We start from the raw sequence: 17,894 nt of genomic DNA, 5'->3' as shown, positions 1-17,894 counted from the left end.
TTTTGGATTTGGTTTATCAAGGCCCGCCCAAGACGTACCCTTAACCCTGCAAACTGTTAGTCTACTTTTTGATACCGTATGTTTTTACTATACCGGGGGGTGTTAATTCAGTGACTTTTAACTTTAAAATTTTAATACTCTGAAATGTTATAAAACTTTTGTTCTAACCTTACATTCTTACAAACCGTAATTCTGACGCACTATAATTTAATTTGCATTTGATTCTAGAGGTCTCTTGTTCTGGGTGATTTTACCTTTCATTATCTGAATATATCATAGCCGTAGGCCTAAGGACAAAGATAACATTTACCCAGACAAGTACAAGGTACCCAAGGAAACACTTTCTAGCTTAAGTAGTCTCACTATTCTATATCATGGATTATGATGGGTTGGAGCCCGCAACAGAATGTAAATTTAAAATCATATAACCTCTTTTCTGTTCTTGTTTTTTGTTTTTGTTTTTGTTTTGCACAGGCTGCACAGCAAATTCAACTTAAATTACTGCTAACAAATATGTTGGGCACAAACCTTGGAAGTGCTTGTGTGGGGTTAAAACAGAATGGTAATGTGGGTAAATTGGATCCAGATATTCAAACACAACCTTACCCCCTTATTATATACAAGATCGAACATTCACAGTAATAATTACCAAGACTTGATTTCAGGTGATTGAATAGACAAACAACTTGAAGAAGAGAGACGAAGCGACCTTACCATTTCCAACTCACCAAGATCTGAAAAATGCAAGGTTAAAAAAAGAAGGAAAAGGAGGAACAAAATCAAAGGATATAGGTGGAATAGGTAAGACTTAAGAGTGAGTGTTTCATCGAAATCATGATTATTAGTCTCTCATCTCTTACCTAACCACCTATATCCAAAACTCCCTCATTTCGTTTTGGTTTGTGCCAGAATAAGCAAACTCATTCTTCTACTCTTCTATATATAAGTCACACACACAGCTTGATTTGCTTCTCTAGGAACACACAAAGCCCATCAGGGAGAAATTGAAACCAAAATGAGAGTGAGATGAATAGCTTTGAAAAACAAGTCCAAACAGAAAACATATTAACATGGATCAACCAAAGAGAGTTTCTTCTTGGTTGGTAGCTTGGTTTGCCATCACCAAACATCTCATCTACCTATGAAAAACCATCACATACAAAAGAAGCAAGAAAGCGCATCTCTATCTCTGAAAACCACATCTCTTCTCCATCTTCTGGACTTTTGCCGTATACTAATTATTCTCACTATCTGATGCATTTCCATATTTATAGTTACCGTATAACGAGGCATTATATACTGAAGGCATGTAATATAAACATCACTACTGTTCTCCACCCCAGCTCTCTCCCTTATTACTTACTGTCTTCCATCATATTTTACCTGATTGGCCTGCTGGGCGTATTGTTGCCACCAGCAAGCTCCTTCTCCTCCTCAGTGAGCGCGTGGCGAAAATGGCAGCGATGGCCATATGGACAGACATCACCGGCTAGCACCATTCTGCAGACCTCGGTCTTGTAGCGCGGGTGGCGAATCACCGGGCGCAGCTCCTCCACGCCGTGAGCAAATTGGCAGTGGTCTTTGTAGGGGCAGTCACCAGACTCCTGCCATTTGTTGCAGAGTTCAGTCTTGAACATTCCCTGGTTGAACACCTCCAGTTCAAGTGGCACCTCCTCTTTCTTCCCTCCTTGAACGTACACCTTTTGCTGCATCACACATAATCATCAGAAGGAGATCCAATGTTTCAAGAGCTAAGTTACAGAAAGAATTATCACATATCTCTGGCATTTTCACAAACAGGTCATGTGCATTGATTATATGTAAAGCCTAAATGCGCTCAATCAAACTAATGGCTTTCCCCAATCAACACATTATTAGAAGAGGCATGTTTCAAGAATATATTTAGAGGTAGTATCATCACCTATATTATTCTGGCAATTTCACAAACAGTTTATGTGCATTGCTTATATACAGAGTCTAAATGTGCTCTACCAAACTAAGGGCTCCACCCACTGCAATGAATCAAGGCTCATGCAATTGCAGCCCAAGTTTCCCCCAATTTAAAACACAAAGGAGTCCATGATTAAAAGTAATCAAAGACAGCAAGAGCAGTAAACAAAATTGAAAATCAAATTAATGATTCAAAGCAAATGCTTGCACAGCCAACCAAATAGGATTCCCATGAGCAAAAGTAAACTTGAACACAGAGAAGAATATAGTGCTCCCTGTGCAATTGATTTCTGTATCTTCTGAGAAAGGAAACATTTTTCTACCAATTTCACTTCTGACAGTAAAACTCTCACTCTAACAGTACGAACACCAAGTAAATAGACTATTAGAAAGATTACAAAACACCAAGTAAAATGCAAACCAAAGCGCAATTTGATTAAAATTACCAAGAATGGCATGTAAAAGTAAAATAGCATCGACTTACTGAAGCACTGATTTCCTTGGCGATTCGAGATCTGGCCGCGGTCCGAGTCCGAGCGGCGGCGTTGGTAGCAGCAGTCACAGGAGGAAGCTTCACGTAGCCGTTGGACCTCACCGATATGCTCTTCGGCAGCGAAATCCTCTCCACATCAACATTCTCGGCCTCTTCACTCGTCGGACTCTGATCGCTCAATTCCTCTTCCTCTTCCTCTTGAGCCGACGACTTGCTGTCAATTGACAGGCCGCGAATTCCGTTGACGATCCCAAACGGCGACCTCTGCACAGAGCTTGAAGAAGCTTCGATCTCTTTCTGGATGGAGGCGTGGATGAGGAGACTGAGTTGCTTGTTCAGCTCGACGTTGACGTTGCGGAGGTGGCTGTTCTCACGGCGGAGAGCGTCGGCTTCCTCCGCCGCCTCGTGGAGGCGCTTCAGGCAGAGGCTGTGGCGGTTGACCATCTCCTGCCGGTTTTGGACCAGCAGAGACTGGTAGAGTTTGTTGCGGTAGGCCTGCGACGTGTCGGAGTTTGATTGGACGCCGTAAGGTGCGACTGAAGAAGGCTTTGGACCGAAGATCGAGGAGGAGTAGACGGAGCTGTAAACACCGCCGTACGGTTGAGGCTGCGATGATGACATTGCGGAGGTTCCGATGCGAGCTGAGGCGGTGGAGTAGGCGACGTCGTTTTGCATTCTCGGTTTCAGTTTCACTGTACGTAACCAAACAAGAACAAATTTCCGATCACTTCAGCATAAATTTTTCCTTCAAATCACGAAATTATACAATCAAGAAAATCACACAAACAGTGAATCACAGTTTTCTTGCAATTTCGCTTCGATTTTCTCTAATTACGTTCTTGAATTTTACAGATGACCGTTCCTAAATCCTAATCTTCAAGAAACAATTTTGCTTCAGTTGAACGCCTCAAGAATTGGATCAAGCTCGGTAAAATCAACAATCCGATCAAGAAAAAAAAAAAAAAAAGAGATTCATGTATCGAGGAACAGAGATTTCACATACTAAGAAGCAGATCTAGGATTGAACAAACAAATTGAGCGACGAATTAAAGCGGAGAGAAAGGAATTGGTTACCTCCAGAAGCACTGAAGTCGTAACGTGACATAAGGGAGAAGCTCTCTCCGATCTGAAAGAAAAAGGAGAGTTGAGGAATGGAGGTAGAGGCTGGCTTTTATAGGAGTGAGGAGAAAGGGGGAGAAGAATTTGGAGGGAAAAAGAGGAGGCAGAGCGTATCCAAAACCGTCCTCTAACTGAATGCCAGCTCAGCTCTCGAGGCTAAATTTACATGGACTACCCTCGGCTTTCTAACAGTTGGCTTGGAATGTACTTGGGTATTTCGTCATTTTAAAGCGTCGATATCGTTAGGACAAAGATCAAGTAGTTGTGTCTGGAGCTAATTTGAACCGTTGGATTCCCACGTGTTGCTCATCTACAGCGTCTGAACCAGTTCACTGTGAGGAATGTTGAGCTCCAAGAAACAGACACTACCAGTAGTCTTATCCTACTCCCTTCCCTACTCTCTCCCTCCCTGTGTTCACCTTCACGTGGTTAGAGTGGCAACTGACATCCACGCGCCACTTTACACGATTTGGCCTGATTACCCTCGCTAATTTTTCTTTAATTTTAAAAATTAAAATCTCATCCACAATTACGGAAAGAAATATTACTCAAGCAACTCGTGCTGTTTGAATATGAATATGAGACTCACTCGCTCCATATTGTATAACAATGTTAATAAGTAGAGTAGAAAATATTGCACGCGCTATCTTACCACCAACGATAATCCAACTCTTGAATAAGAGTTGCCCCATTGACAATTAACTAAATCTCATCTATAAATGCCTCTTTGTTTCACCTATAATTATAATGCTAGAAGTATTCCTCGATTTTTTTTAACTAATACATATCACAAAGTGTGAATGAATTTTCGGACCATCCTAATCCTCCAACGGTCTATTTTATTTCTTAATTTTATTTATTCTTATTATAAAAATAAGCTATTAGAACAACTTTAAGAAGGTGAAGGGATATATTAGACAGGTTAGGTTGTGAAAAGCGATGAGTTGCGGTTAGCTTTACATTGTTGCTTAGTTTGGAAGCTCATTGAGAGGGAGGCTGATGGTGGTCTTTTGGTCTTTTTGGGGTCTTCAATTTTCAGCTGGGTTATGAAATGAAATAGAAGTTTAATACAAGAAGAATTGTGAAGGAAGTGAAGAGCCATCATTTTCGGTTGGTTTTAGAGGGCGTTTTGCTTCTTTATCACAACTATAACTACCCCTTTTTGTCCGAACATATGTAGCTCCTCCATCAAAATCTAATAGCATATGCATGTTTGGTGAATCATCACATAAAGAATTAAGCTACTTAATATATAACCAAGGGTCCGGATCCTGGGACACATAATTTTACACAATTTTTTACACTTCTTCTAAGCCCTTAAGATTAAAAACATTGAGTGGTTCAGATTAATTTTGTAAATGATGTCAACAAACCAGAAGATGAAGGGACAAATGACGTGGCATCAAATTACTTAAAGATTATATTAAACTTTTGTTTTTATAAGAAGACATAAAATGGAAAAAAAAATTGCAATTAGATGAACAACTAGAAGAACATGATTAGGAAAAAAAAGTATGAAGAATCCTTGCTCTATCTCCATTGACCGTCTTCTACAAGCTGGTAAACTAATTTACAAAACTGGTAAGCAAATTAGTCTCAAAGAAGATAAAATTTATATGAAAAAAAGGTGTAATTGGATGCGATGCTAAACTGTATTGCAGAGCATTGAATGTGTGTAGAGCATTTAAAATTAAGGTGTTTTGGGAATGAATCTTGATTGGACTAATTGCTCTTTTAAAATTGCCGCGCTTGTGCATTTCGTCTTTTGTGCCCCTTCATATTGCTGCGTAGTAGAGCAGTAGATTAATGCATATTCAGATGAATTTCTGTTGTTTATTTGGATCTGCAGAGATGGAACGAACATCATGTTAATGTCTAATTCAGGTTGGAGCCTTTGGAGTTTTTGTTTGTGTTTGAAAAAATTGGAACGAGGAGCAAGTCAAATGTTAGATTATATTGTTTTGACTATCTGATCGATGTTGCAACATTTAGCAGGTTTGAGAATCAACCTGCTATTGTATTCTCATAGGTCAATGGAGATAGAGTTAGGGTTCTTCCTTGTTCTTCTAATTTTCTTTTTAATCGGGTATTTTGTTTATATAATTGTAATTTCCTTTTTCATTTTATATTCTTATAAAACATAAGTTTAATCTTAATCTATTTGTTATAAAATTAATTTAATGCCACGTCATTTGTCCAGTCATTTATAGGTTTGTGTGACATCATTCACAAATTTAATCTGAGCCACTCAATGTTTTTAATCTTAAGGGCTTAGAAGAAGTGTCAAAAATTGTGTGTCTCAGGATCCGGACCCATATAACCAAAATAGTGATGAGATGAGATCACTCGAGGGCTTATTGGTGAACAATTATTAGAAGAAGCACTTCATGTAAAAAAAATATACACACGTATAGATTCTCTATTATTTTTTCAAAAATTTTACCACGTTCAATTTTATGTTAGAAGCAATGAGAGTCGACATGATAGATCGAATAATTAACTCAATCTAAGTCCAAGTACAAACTCATTTGAACTTTGCATGTTCATTCGGCACCAGTCATTCTTTTTTATCTTTTGCTAATTAGATCTCATCTTGATTCTTGATACAGTACATATGAGTAAATAAGTATATTTAGTTACTAATTATCAAATTTATGTCACAATTACCGATGATATAGGACGTTTTTATTTACTGAATTAAAAATTACCACAAAGCGTCGGTCGATCTTGATTTTTTTTTTTTTTGAATAAAGAAATTATCTTCATATAATAGAAACTCAATAGAGTTGATTACAATTGTGGTGTAACACTTTCAAAAGACAATTTTGGAGTGTTATCAAATCATAACAAACTTATACTAGGCTCAAGCCAGAATGACCATTACATACCCTTCCGCTGTCTAGATCTATAGATAGAACAAGAAAATGTGGTAGTACCCACAATGGTACATAGATATAGGTCAACTCATTCAGTTGATCGATCTTGATTATGTACTACACGTATTTAGTTATTTACAAACTTGTACAATATTTCAATATACTTGATACCTAAATTTGATACAAAAAGAAAAAATTCTTCGCACTATTGCCTTAACACGTGAGAATGTACATGTAGTATTAGTTTTAATTAAAAGAATAATATTTTTTTATTTTTTATTTTGAATGATAGGGTTTAGAGTCAAGTCAAGCTGGGAGGCTTATCTCTACGCCCATATTATTATTCATTATAGATTGCTACATCGAGGGGGACGTAATACCTATACTTCAAGCATGCTTAGTAGCATTACAAATATTCTCGTAGAGAACATCCTATAGAAAGCCAAGAGCCTTATCTAAATACAGATTAATAATATGATCTAAAGAGTAACGACTAAGAGCTTCAGTGACGTGATGTTTTGCTTATTAATTTCTTGCAAATCGACCTCTCACCCGCTTACGTGTATCAGCTATGGCTTTCCTCTTTTGATATCGAATTTTCCTTTCATACCTTAAAAAAGAAAAGACAATACTTAACATCTGCATACGTGTATATAGAAACTAAAGACAGAAATCAAGACACCACTTAAATATGCTTTAAAATAAATCACACGCTCAAAAAGATCAATCTACTTACTTTAAAATTCTTTTTAACCTATTTTTTTTTTTTTTGTGAATCCTCCATATATAAAACAACCATTGGCTTAAATACACTACTTATTTCAATGAAGGTATTATAACAATTCATATGATAAAGAAAAATGATGTTGAGATTAATTTTTAGGGTGAGCAAAGTACTACACCTTATAATAACTAATATTTTTGAAGGGTCTAGAAGAAGTGACTTGTAGTACTTACACACGAGAATGCTTCTTCTGCTTGTACCTCATCACGGCATTTGCTCTGGCGTCAAAGACTTGTTCACCCTTGACACCTTGTGAAACGACACTACTGCTTAAAGTATTGTAGAGTACTGACGAGCAGGGCGAACATAAAGATTCATCGACAGGAATAGAAGAACTTTCCCTCCGACCGTCCATGGAGGCTGCCGCCGTATCTAGATTGTGATAATTGCCGCTCCCGTGATCATCAAGCAGCTTCTGGGTTCTCAGAATAAGATCTTGATCATCTTCGTCTCCGATTAGTTCTTCCAAGTTCAGGAATGCTAGATACTCATCATCAGGTATATTTGAATCATCATCACAAACCCCAAGCTGGTCTTGCATCTTTTCAGATCGCAGCTACAGAAACAGTCATTACTAATTTAAAGAACACTAGTTTGAACAAACAGAAAATATATACCGACATACCAAGTTTGTAAATATTTATGTCCAATTGTGATAATATTAGCAAAATAAGCACATTAATTGTATTCCTCATTGGACATGCATAATAAGATATCTAAACAACCTATGTCGCGGTTAACTACCCACTATTGTAATTAACTAACTCCACACCCACCCGAATGCATGTGTGTTTTTCTAGTGTCTACTAATACTAGAAGTGCAAAGTTACTCTGTCATGCAGTAAACAACTAAATAAGCAAATATTGTTGCAACTACTGTTGGTATGCAACATGAAGATAAGAAGATCAATCATGAACATTTGACCATTTATCATATGATTTTTCATCTTACAATTTATCCCAATTTATCATAACAAGTAACCAAGTATATATGATAGTAGCTCTATATGTCATAGTGTCCCTTACCAACTATATGTCGTTGTCGACGTGAAGTGTTAACGGCCCACATACCTGATGGTGGGCGTTGTTGACATTGAGATTGACAATCATGAATTCGTGATCAAGGCAAAAATGGAACCAAGAAAATTTGAATGGAATATGGGAGGACCCAACATATGAACTAACAGAATCTATCGCATTTTCTTTGGAAAAAGTCACAGTCAACTTTAACCTGCAACCAGACCAAAAAAAAAAAAAAATTCTTTAACTTGCAACATAATTTGAACACGTACGTATGCTCAATTTTTTTGTTCTCAATTCTAGCTGCTGGAAGGCCAAGTTTAAAGTTCAAACGAACAACAATATAAATTTTAACAATTTTTAGATCAACTAAAAGATTTTGTTTTTGGCTATATATTCACAAGCATACATGTCAGTGATGTCACTCGCTAGCTTTACCACAAAATGATGATCATGTAAATCATTTTGGATTCCGAATGTTGGTGAAAGTGGGGTGGAATCAGATGATTTAGCTAGAGAATTACATTTGCTGAGAATTTTTTTTTTTTTTTAATTTTCTTTTCTACATCTCACTCATTTATTTCATGATGCCATGAGATTTAAATCCATAACTTTCACATAATTATTACAAATGGCAATGATATAGGGCCTCAATGAGGCCTAAGATTTGTGACCTCAAATCCTAGGTGTCATGCCATGTAAGCAAATACAAATTTTATTTTCAATTCACATAATATATCTTGCCATATCATACTATTGCAACACCAACTTTACCATTTTATACTTCCTTTTAGATGTTAGGGGGTGAATTAATTACAATAATGAATTTAATTAGGTGACGAAAAAAAAAGATAAGCTGTTAATTATGTATTAATTTAAGAGATATGTCTACAAATTCTTTGACCAATATTTTTCTTAATTTAATTAAATTCATTCCTATAATTTTTCTTTCCAAATAGTATTAATATATTGAATTAGGTGTCAAGAAATAGGCATTAACTTTTCTTTCCAAACATTGATTAATTTCATCCAAAAAACTAGCATTAATAAATTGATTTTGGAAAATACATATGTCTATGTCTAAATTAAGAGGTAAGAAAAAATTTCATGTTAGTAGCAGCCATTAATTATCATCTACAATCTAAATATATGGGGGAAAAAAAAAAAACTCAAATATAACGTTTAAACCCTAGCTAATAAAGAGAAAAAAAAATGAACAAAAGAATATATATATATATATATATATATATATATATATATATATATATATATATATATATAGCTCAGGTGTGGATATCCGCACCGAAGAAAAAGGTGCGGATTTCCAGTTTTGACCCACTTTCCGATTACATTTTTACATATTAGCCGTTCAGTTTTTAGATCCTAATGTATAGATCATCTCTGCAAAATTTCAGCCAATTTGATGATCGTTAAGGCATCCAAAATTGCAATTTACACGAACGAACCGAATCTGTCGAACCGGAACCGTTCGTGTTAATTGTTGTAAATTGCAGTTTTGAATGCCTTAACGATCATCAATTTGGCTGAAATTTTGCAGAGATGATCTATACATTATGACCTAAAAACTGAACGGCTAAGATGTGAAAATGTGATCGGAAAGTGGGTCAAAACCGGAAATCCGCACCTAAGCAAAAAGTGCGAACGTCCGCACCGGAGAAGCGCTGTATATATATATATATATATATATATATATATATATATATATATATATATATATAATCGTATGAATATGTATTTTTCACACTATATTTTCAAAATTTACAAGAACCCAACAAAGGTTGAATTCATATACATGTGTTAAGCAAATCTATTGTGATCGAATTTATGTGCAAATCCATTGACTGAATTACATGAAAATTTTCTATTCTTGATTGGAGAAAAAAATTGTTATTTAAATCTAGGGTATGAGTGTAATGAAAAGAAAAAATGAAAAAAAAAAACTAAAATAATTTTTTTTAGAAAGCCAAAATAACATTCATTAGATTTTGGAAGGATAAAATGGTATTTTTCTCAAAAGTTACATAGCATGATTTGACAAATAGTTGATATGTGTAGGTGACATGACATGACACGACACCTAAAATTGAGGCCACAAATCATTTTCCTTATTACAAATTACTCAACATGACAGTTCACCGACAAAAAAAGAAAAAAAAACTTTTAGTAAGCAAATGATTTGAATAAAAAGAACTATGCCCGACTTTTTGGAGAAATGGATCGACCAAATCACCTGACTAGTTGTATTGCTGCACAGTCCAAGAGGAACAGTAGTCTGAATCATTTGCAAGTCGAGAATCTGGCCCAAAATATCCAAGCTCCCCACATGACTTGTACTACTAGCGTGATCATGATTCACTTGCAAACCCCAAATTGCTGCTAAGTCCTCGGCAGCCGGGCAACCCGTGTAACTGTTGATTGAAAGTCTCTGATGCACTTGGGATGTCGTCACATGGTGGTTCCGGTCACACAAGTGGCACATAAGCTCGATGCCACCGTCGCCGCTGCCGTGATCCAAACAGCCAACATAAGCTGAGAGGTAGTTGCAGGAGTCGTATAAGATGGTACGGGGATGCCGGTTCATTGCTTGGTTAGCTGAATGAAGTTTTGCATCGCAAGACAGGCAGAGATGTGCCACATCGGCTTTACAGTGTACAGCTGCGCTTGAGGTCGAGCAAAAGTCACAAATTTTCGCCATGGATGATCTCAGCTTGATCTTCTTGTTTGTTCTTGATCTGTAGGAGCTTCAATTTCCTTTGTTTGTTGGTTTCAGAACATTAACATATTGGTTCCAACTCCGACAAGTTATGGAAACCTAGCTTTTAAATAAAGCACAAACAGTCTGTTGCCCCGGCCCCCTGCACTTCTCTGCCTAACTCCTAAAACGCCAAATGATTAGGCCATGAGATTTGTTAGCCGTCTGCGTCAATACTGAGTAAGGGTTAGGCATTCCGGTAAGACAGTTGGGCCGGAGTGTGGGAGTTTCTCGGCCACGAATTTTGGTACCGAGTTTGATGGGAGAAATAATGTTACCTCCAATATCCAGGGTTTCCTTTCCCATGAGGAGGCTGCTTGGCGGAAGAGTACCAAGTCTTAATTGCCCCAGAGTGTGGGAGTTTCTCGGCCACGAATTTTGGTACCGAGTTTGATGGGAGAAATAATGTTACCTCCAATATCCAGGGTTTCCTTTCCCATGAGGAGGCTGCTTGGCGGAAGAGTACCAAGTCTTAATTGCCCCATGTCATCCTAATTACACATTCGGTAGAAATGTGGAGGTTTCGTTTCTTTTCATTTGAATGAGTATGGCACGAATACGCGACTTGCCTTCTCATGACCTTTCAATTTCGATGAGTGTGATGCACATACAGAGTGCTTTAAAAAGTTCAGTAGCCTAATAAACTTTCCATCACAACATAGGCAAAGATATAATGCATAAACTTCATTGTACATATATAGGTGGTCTTAATGCTCTTCACAAAGTTTCCTCTTGAAGAACTCAAGTGCTAAGCACTTGAAATTTTAGCCCAATATGGTCATACAATTTTTCTTACCAAAGTAGACATCAATTTCTCAAAAATAGTGTTCAATTTATATAAATAGAATAACTGACTTTGATTAATTAATCATTTTTGAAGAGTGATGGACCAAAATATATGCAAAAATGCAACTTGCTTCTCAAATTTATTATATAAGCTTTGCTGATGAGCATTATTAGTTGATGTTTTCCCATTATTATATGGTTAACACGCAAAATCCTAGTATTTCAAGTTCAACTAAAGGTATAAGATCTTGTTGCGTGTGATATATGATGAACTTATTCTACGTCTTGCTTCATGCTTCTTGTGCCTACACAAACCGGCCATTCACACGCTTACGTACATCAGCTCTTGCTTTCCTATTTGGATATCAAATTGTTTTTGCATGCCTGAAAATCAAAAGGCACAGCAAAGCATCAGACAATTTACACTAGTGAGAGACTTGTATCTCATAAGTGGTTTAGAGGTTTACGAAGTGGCTTGTACTTACGAACGGGATCGCTTCTTCTCTTTGTACCTAATCATGGCCTTTGCTCTGACTTCCAAATGTTCTTCACCCTTGAGGCCGCAGGAACACACATTGCCTGGAATTGTACAGAATACCGACGAAGAGGTCGACGAAGATGAAGACCCATTGATATGAATAGACGCTTCTGCTCTTGATTCGTCCATGGTGGAGGAGGCATAAGACAACGGTACATCATCATGATTATTATCATCATCATCATCTACGAGTAATCCTAATTCAAAGTTTAGGACTGCCAAACATTCAGCATTCGATAAATTGGAATCATCAGGACAAGTGAGTTTCTTGCAGACCTGGATCTGATCTTGTACATTTTGAGAATCAACCTACAAGATCGATCATTTATATGTGAATTTTCTTCTAATACATTATTTAAAACGTACCGAAGATACATAGTTCTAGGTCTTACCAAGTGTGGAAACATATCCAAGAACATACCTGACTAGTACTTTGAACCGGACTCGTCCATTGCCAAATTGATTCTGTATGCAACGGAACTCCAACGGTGCTTGATGTGTTAGAAGATAGGTGATGACTCGTTTGTTCTTGGCCATATATAAGCTGATGTACTGAATTTGAATCGATATTTATACTGGTTTCCTGATCAGTGAGCTGAAGCCTTTTCAAGTGAAGAATCTGGTGGCCAAGAGTATTTAAGTGTTCCACACAATAACTACTGGTTATAGAGAGAGTGATGTCATCATTCAGCTGGAAACCCCACATTGCTGCAAACTGCCCAGCAGAAGGGCAACCTGTGTAACCGGAGAATTGCCTTTTTGGGTGTAATCGGGAACTAGAGATCTCATGCTGGCTCTGGTCACAGAAATGACACATGAGCCTGATGCGGTGATCGTTGTGATCTAGACACTGAACATAGGCTGAGAGGTAGTTGCATGAATCACATAAGACTGTACGGTGGTGCCGGTTGACAATTGCGTTAGCTGAGTGGATTTTGGCATCGCAGGAAACGCAAAGATGTGCTGCATCGGCTTTACAGTGTACCACTGGCCTTGATGCCAAGCAGAACTCGCAAATTTTCTCCATCTTTAATATATAGTGCTACTTCGCAATGATCACGTAAAGCTTCAAAACTAATCCAAAGCCTGAAATCCTCATTATGTGACGCTTCACGCGAGAACCTGCACGCGGACCGGTTAATATATGAAAAGGTCAAGTCATGATCTGCTCTTCATGCATGTTTTCAATTAAACACCCCATATTTTATTAAAAATGAAGATATTTTATTAAAAATAAGAAAGGCCTGCCATAAAGAAAGAAATTAACGAAAGCGGAACTTAAGAAGATGAAATAATTAACAAACCAGAAAGAAAACCAACAAAGGGGAGCTTAAGAAATAAGACCCAAGTTATCCTCATCTCAATGCGAAAGTATGAATGAAGAGTTACGTACAAGATCGATCCATAGGCACAAAATAAGTATACCAAAAAGATGAAGAATTAGTGGTTTGGATATATAAAATATATACATCTACTGATCGTTTTAGACTTGTTATATGACTTGTATTCAATTATTATCCATATGCAACAAAACGTACGGTACGTATTATCAAACCACATGAAAGCAGAAATTTTTCAAAGAAGAAGAAGAAGAAGATCGATGGGATTCAAACAGATAAAACCTTTACAAAGATCCCAATCGATGGATTTGCAGCCCTATGTATATTATTCAAAAGTTTTCAAGAACCCAGAAACTCGACCACAAGAGTACAACCTTCCAAATCAAGATTGGAGAAGGAAATTAAGGGAGTGAAAAGATTATACCCGTCGTCGTTTCGCGGGTTTAACAGCAGGCTCAGTTCTTCTTAATTGGACGACCCAAACTGAAACAAAACACTTAAACAAGATCCACAATCGCCGGATCAGCTCACCATAAAACCCCACAATTCTGATCCAGATCGAACTACTTCAAAACCCATAAGAACTAAATCGATCAAGTACACGAAGGTTTCGAAAATTCAGAGGAAGCAAGCTAGCATATACCAATTTCAGAACTGATAAATCACGATTATGAATGTCTTAACAATTTTTGATTTGGTTGAAAATTTATATAAATAATCTACTCATGAAGATCTAAACATCTAACTGTCGATTTGCTGAAATATGAAAGAAAAATGGGTCTCATATTACCTGTCCTGATTAGAAATCCACCCAATATATTAGTAGTTTTAGTTGGACCTCTAAATTTAATATTTGGACTTCGATTTTTTTTTTCAATTGTTATTCGATTTTGTCAACTCGTATGAAAAGACAAATAAAGATAGACAGAGAAAAAGAAAACAAAAATGCAACTAGATTTTGTCAACTCATTTAATTTCTTGTAATGGCCCCCAATTTAATACAAGAGTAAATTTGGGAATGAGAATGAGTTCATCCCAATATAGAATTTTCTCAAATCTTTTATCACTTATAATTTTGTATGGTAATTAAGAGCGAAATCCGCCATCTGCTTTCAATTTTTGAATTGGTTCTCTTTATTTTCACTATATCAATTGAGTATGTTTCCTTCTATTGAGTCCCCTTCTTTATAATCTTACCAAATTGTTCCGTCATAGCTATTGTGGATTGATCAAGTTGTCCAGAACATAATAGATTACCCATGTTCTCTTAACTATGGTACCACCGACCTTTGCAATTGACGAAGAAGATAGAGAGCTATTGCTCTTATCATAATTCTTCATGGTTGAATTGATAGAGATTTTAAAAAAAAAAAAGAACAACAAAGGGTATTGTTGAACATACAGATTTAATTGTTTAAGGGTGTTTTGGTAAAATTAATTAAGGATGTGTACTTTTTTTTTTTTTTTTTGAAATGATACTTAGTTTCTTCAGTATTAAAAAAGTGAATTGGAGGTTTAATAAATAGGAGAGGTCTAAATATCAAATACAAAGCTCCAATTGAAATATATATGTTTTGAGGCAGACGTCCGCACTGCCGCAAAAGTGCGGATGTCCATGCTTTTGCAGCGATCAGGCGCCGACGGCGACGCGGCTCTTGTCGGACAGAGGCCAGGGGCATCCCGGACGGCTTCACCATGAAGATAAAGGCCAAGGAGATCGAGGTCGAAGGTTTTGGGCAGCGACCTCACCTGAAACTTCAAGCCCAATCAAGGTCGACTGCAAACTGGTAGCTGGCGAGTCCACCGGCAAGAAGAAGCTCAAGATCGACGTCTGACCTCCATCCGGCAAGAGCCGCGTCGCTGTCGGCGCTTGATCGAGGCAGAAGCATGGATGTCTGCACTTTTGCGGCACTGCAGACATCCGCTTCTGATTCTCTCTAATATATATATATATATATATATATATATATATATATATATATATATATATATAGATATAAAACTAACATACTCTAGCCGGCTACATAATATATCCAAAAATTTTCTAAACTCCGTAACGTTGGTGCCTTGGTGGCAACCACCACTATTGGCTGAGCTAAAATTGAAAACTTGGGTAGGTCAAATTGAGTATGAGTTATAGTACTATAGGCTGAAGACAAAACATTTAAGTGAATTAGATTTAAAAAGGCTACACTTTTTGAGTTGAGTAAATACACATTTGTGCTCCGCTCTTCATCAAGAGATTTTGATTCTTTATACTTTTCTTCAGAATTTACACAAAACGCGCTTAAGATTGATCACTCACAACCTCTTATATTATCGGCATGCCACCCGAGACGAGGAGGATGTTGCTCCTCGATCCGTGCTTCCTCCCAAATGCCTTATCCATCTACCAGAGTGTTGGGCAGCTTTTGTAAAACCATATACATGCTCACAACATATACACATCAACTCGACAATAATCATAAAAGGATCAAGACTTACCTTCAGCAATTACTGGCATGGATTCCATCTCTGCAGCTGCACAACAATGATCACTTGAAGATGGCATTCTGTTACTTACCAACTTGCTTCTTAATGGACAGAACAATATGCAAAACGTGGTAGTAACAGGGACCAAGTTCATCTATTTATATAGGATAGTTAACCCTTAGATTCCTTCCATTAAGATAATTCTTAAGGGACAAGTCTCCCAATTAGAATCCTGATGTATCACAATCTTGTAGCCTTTCTTGTAGACTAAGCAATGGATTACTATCCTTAATGAATTGATACACTGCTTCAATAAGTTACTAGTATTGATTTACAGCTTGTATCCATGTTAAACTAGGATTGATATTAAGCTAATCGTCATATACATTATGATAACATGTGACAAGTCCATACTTGATTCTAACAATCTCCCCCTTGGACTGACACATGCTATACTTGATGATTTGCACCAGAAAATATCAAAACTAATTTAACTTACCAAAGTGCGCGCCAGATAACAAACTTGAATCAAAAATCCATTCCAACATGGTCAGATCACAGTTACTTATGCAGAGCAAGAAACAGTATACATTTTAACAAAAATGCAGAGTTTCAAAACCACTAACACAAGCTTCTGCAATCCACATATGTCCAACCAGAAGTGATACAATATATGTTAATGTGTATCAACAAGTAAACATATATTAGGTCCTGCTTTATGTTTCTAAAACCAGAAACTCAAGCAAATTTACTGAACACTGATGGCTTAAAATTGTTGCTTGATCCATAACATCATGCTATACATGATTTAAGCCATCTGATAGCAAGTATAACTTTAAGTACAAAATCGACAATTATCAAAACATTCAATAAAAGCTGCAGCAATAACCAAAATCTGAAAACCCTCAAGAAATTTTATTGATAATAATAAACTGTCATTACAAATAAGTTGTGACAACCAAAACTAAAAGATCACAACTGAAAACACAAGAACTCAAAAACTTCAGAATTTTAAAATGCTCTAACTTGACTAACTCTCTACTGAACCTAAGCATCTAGATTAGCTAAAACTCCAATGCTTGTTGTATGCTTCTGGAATGCTGCTACTGACAAGGCCTTGGTGAAGGGGTCTGCTAGCTGTGAATTCGTGTCAATGCTCAAAACAACTATTTCACCATGTTTTACCATTTCTCTAACACTGTAATATTTTAAATCAATATATATGCTTGAAATTATTTGATCTTTTACTGTTCTTGCTAAAGAAAACTGCAGCCTCATTGTCACAATAAATCACAAGTGTGCCAGCCACAATGTGACTCAATACTTTGGTCTGCATGAGAAAATTCCTAATCCAAAGTCCTTCACACACAGTTTCATATACTGCAATAAATTCAGCTTGCATAGTGGAAGTTGAAACAAGAGTTTGCTTCATGGTCTTCCAAGCAACTGCACCTCTTGCAAGCATGAATACATATCCACAAGTAGACTTCTTGGACTCTGGATAATTCCCTGCAAAATCCGAGTCTGAAAATCCAACAAGTTTCAGATCCTCCACTTGCCTATAAACTAGCATGTGACTTTTAGTTCTCTGCAGGTATCTCAATACTTTCTTCCCAGCTACGCAATGCTCATGACCTGGATTAGATTGAAATCTTGATAAAATCCCTACTGCAAAAGACAAGTCTGGCCTAGTGCAGACTAGTGCATACATGAGACTTCCTACAAGTCTGGCATAAGGCTTTG

The 17,894-nt window shown here is 36.9% G+C and overlaps 3 protein-coding genes across 6 annotated transcripts; all 3 read right to left on the bottom strand.

The window, feature by feature from the left end:
• Window positions 1-984: 984 nt before the first annotated feature.
• Window positions 985-3,634, bottom strand: LOC133711447 (zinc finger CCCH domain-containing protein 15). The gene is made up of 3 exons (XM_062137572.1): window positions 3,518-3,634; window positions 2,435-3,135; window positions 985-1,706 (listed from the first exon to the last, which is right to left on the bottom strand). The coding sequence occupies exons 1-3, from the start codon at window positions 3,546-3,548 to the stop codon at window positions 1,380-1,382; spliced, it is 1,059 nt and encodes a 352-aa protein (XP_061993556.1). The 5' UTR covers window positions 3,549-3,634; the 3' UTR covers window positions 985-1,379.
• Window positions 3,635-6,678: 3,044 nt separating this feature from the next.
• LOC133710374 (zinc finger protein CONSTANS-LIKE 15-like) lies at window positions 6,679-11,072 on the bottom strand. Of its 4 annotated transcripts, none has more exons than XR_009846617.1 (4): window positions 10,494-11,072; window positions 8,249-8,453; window positions 7,396-7,796; window positions 6,679-7,048 (listed from the first exon to the last, which is right to left on the bottom strand). XR_009846617.1 is itself a non-coding variant. In XM_062136432.1 (4 exons), the coding sequence occupies exons 2-4, from the start codon at window positions 8,330-8,332 to the stop codon at window positions 6,964-6,966; spliced, it is 507 nt and encodes a 168-aa protein (XP_061992416.1). In that variant the 5' UTR covers window positions 8,333-8,453; window positions 10,494-11,072; the 3' UTR covers window positions 6,679-6,963. The 4 variants fall into 4 exon arrangements, 2 of the variants coding, with proteins under 2 accessions (XP_061992416.1, XP_061992415.1); XR_009846616.1 differs by having other exon boundaries at window positions 7,396-7,778; XM_062136432.1 differs by having other exon boundaries at window positions 7,396-7,778; window positions 8,294-8,453.
• Window positions 11,073-11,912: 840 nt separating this feature from the next.
• Window positions 11,913-14,465, bottom strand: LOC133710831 (putative zinc finger protein At1g68190). The gene is made up of 4 exons (XM_062136973.1): window positions 14,104-14,465; window positions 12,761-13,461; window positions 12,287-12,648; window positions 11,913-12,185 (listed from the first exon to the last, which is right to left on the bottom strand). The coding sequence occupies exons 2-4, from the start codon at window positions 13,364-13,366 to the stop codon at window positions 12,167-12,169; spliced, it is 987 nt and encodes a 328-aa protein (XP_061992957.1). The 5' UTR covers window positions 13,367-13,461; window positions 14,104-14,465; the 3' UTR covers window positions 11,913-12,166.
• Window positions 14,466-17,894: the final 3,429 nt, after the last annotated feature.

The sequence above is a fragment of the Rosa rugosa genome, chromosome 5 (assembly GCF_958449725.1).
Source record: "Rosa rugosa chromosome 5, drRosRugo1.1, whole genome shotgun sequence".
Lineage (NCBI taxonomy): Eukaryota > Viridiplantae > Streptophyta > Magnoliopsida > Rosales > Rosaceae > Rosa > Rosa rugosa.
The sequence above is the reverse complement of the archived record's forward strand: the minus strand, read 5'-3'. Positions and strand labels throughout refer to the sequence as shown.

Bases quoted from the DNA above. Each gene is read 5' to 3' on its own strand.
- LOC133710374 (XM_062136431.1), bottom strand. From the start codon at position 10,958: ATGGCGAAAATTTGTGACTTTTGCTCGACCTCAAGCGCAGCTGTACAC. The intron at 7,779-10,493 runs GTGATTTGGTCG...CTGTTTCTGTAG, and splicing joins GCAGCAATACAACTAGTCAG to CTGCGATCTGAAAAGATGCA. The intron at 7,049-7,395 runs GTAAGTACTACA...TTCTTTTTTAAG, and splicing joins CAGAAGAAGCATTCTCGTGT to GTATGAAAGGAAAATTCGAT.
- LOC133710831 (XM_062136973.1), bottom strand. From the start codon at position 13,366: ATGGAGAAAATTTGCGAGTTCTGCTTGGCATCAAGGCCAGTGGTACAC. The intron at 12,649-12,760 runs GTATGTTCTTGG...TCGATCTTGTAG, and splicing joins CGGTTCAAAGTACTAGTCAG to GTTGATTCTCAAAATGTACA.
- LOC133711447 (XM_062137572.1), bottom strand. From the start codon at position 3,548: ATGTCACGTTACGACTTCAGTGCTTCTGGAG. The intron at 3,136-3,517 runs GTAACCAATTCC...GGTTACGTACAG, and splicing joins CGACTTCAGTGCTTCTGGAG to TGAAACTGAAACCGAGAATG. The intron at 1,707-2,434 runs GTAAGTCGATGC...TGTGTGATGCAG, and splicing joins CCAAGGAAATCAGTGCTTCA to CAAAAGGTGTACGTTCAAGG.